We start from the raw sequence: 545 nt of genomic DNA, 5'->3' as shown, positions 1-545 counted from the left end.
GCATGTGTGCGGCACCTCGTAGACCCGCCGTGCCTGCGGCGCCCCCCCCCCACCCTGGGTTCACCGTTGCCCGCCCGCCTGCGCAGTGGAAGTTCCCCGCCCAGGGGGGGGTCGGGGTGTCGGGGGGGGGTGCGCCCCCCCCCCCCCCCCCGGGCGAGCGAGAAATATGCGCGTGTCCCGCGCGCGGGAGGGCGAGGTGGAGTTTCATTTTTCTTACAAGGGCAGGGAACTGTGCACAGGGGCGGAGAGGGGCATGCGGAGCACCGGAGCGGGCCGGGCATTTACTGGTTGGCCGGGATGTACTCGGCGTCGTCATCCTCGTCGTCATCGTCGGCGCCCATGTCGGCATCGTCGCCCTCGTCGCCGGACTCCTGGTAGTTCTCCTCGGCCTTGGAGAACTGCGGCGCCTCGACAATGAGGTCGCACACGCCGAAGTGCTGGTGGTCCAGGGCCTCCTTCAGGGGGGTGCGCTCGGCGAAGTTGCGCGGCTGGGCCGCGACAAAAATGGACGCAAGGTGAGCACATGGGCGGGCGGGTGGGGAGGG

General features: G+C 70.3%; 1 protein-coding gene across 1 annotated transcript in view; it reads right to left on the bottom strand.

The window, feature by feature from the left end:
• Positions 1-189: 189 nt before the first annotated feature.
• Positions 190-545, bottom strand: part of H696_06308 (hypothetical protein) — a 4,666-nt gene continuing 4,310 nt past the window's right edge. Inside the window, exon 4 of the mRNA XM_009500050.1 lies at positions 190-488. Within this exon, the coding sequence (XP_009498325.1) occupies positions 282-488 (207 nt within the window). The 3' untranslated portion in view covers positions 190-281. The remainder of the gene's footprint in view (positions 489-545) is intronic.

Source organism: Fonticula alba (assembly GCF_000388065.1).
Source record: "Fonticula alba strain ATCC 38817 unplaced genomic scaffold supercont2.74, whole genome shotgun sequence".
Taxonomy (NCBI): Eukaryota; order Rotosphaerida; family Fonticulaceae; genus Fonticula; species Fonticula alba.
Note: the sequence above shows the minus strand (reverse complement) of the source record. Positions and strands in the feature narration are given on the sequence as shown.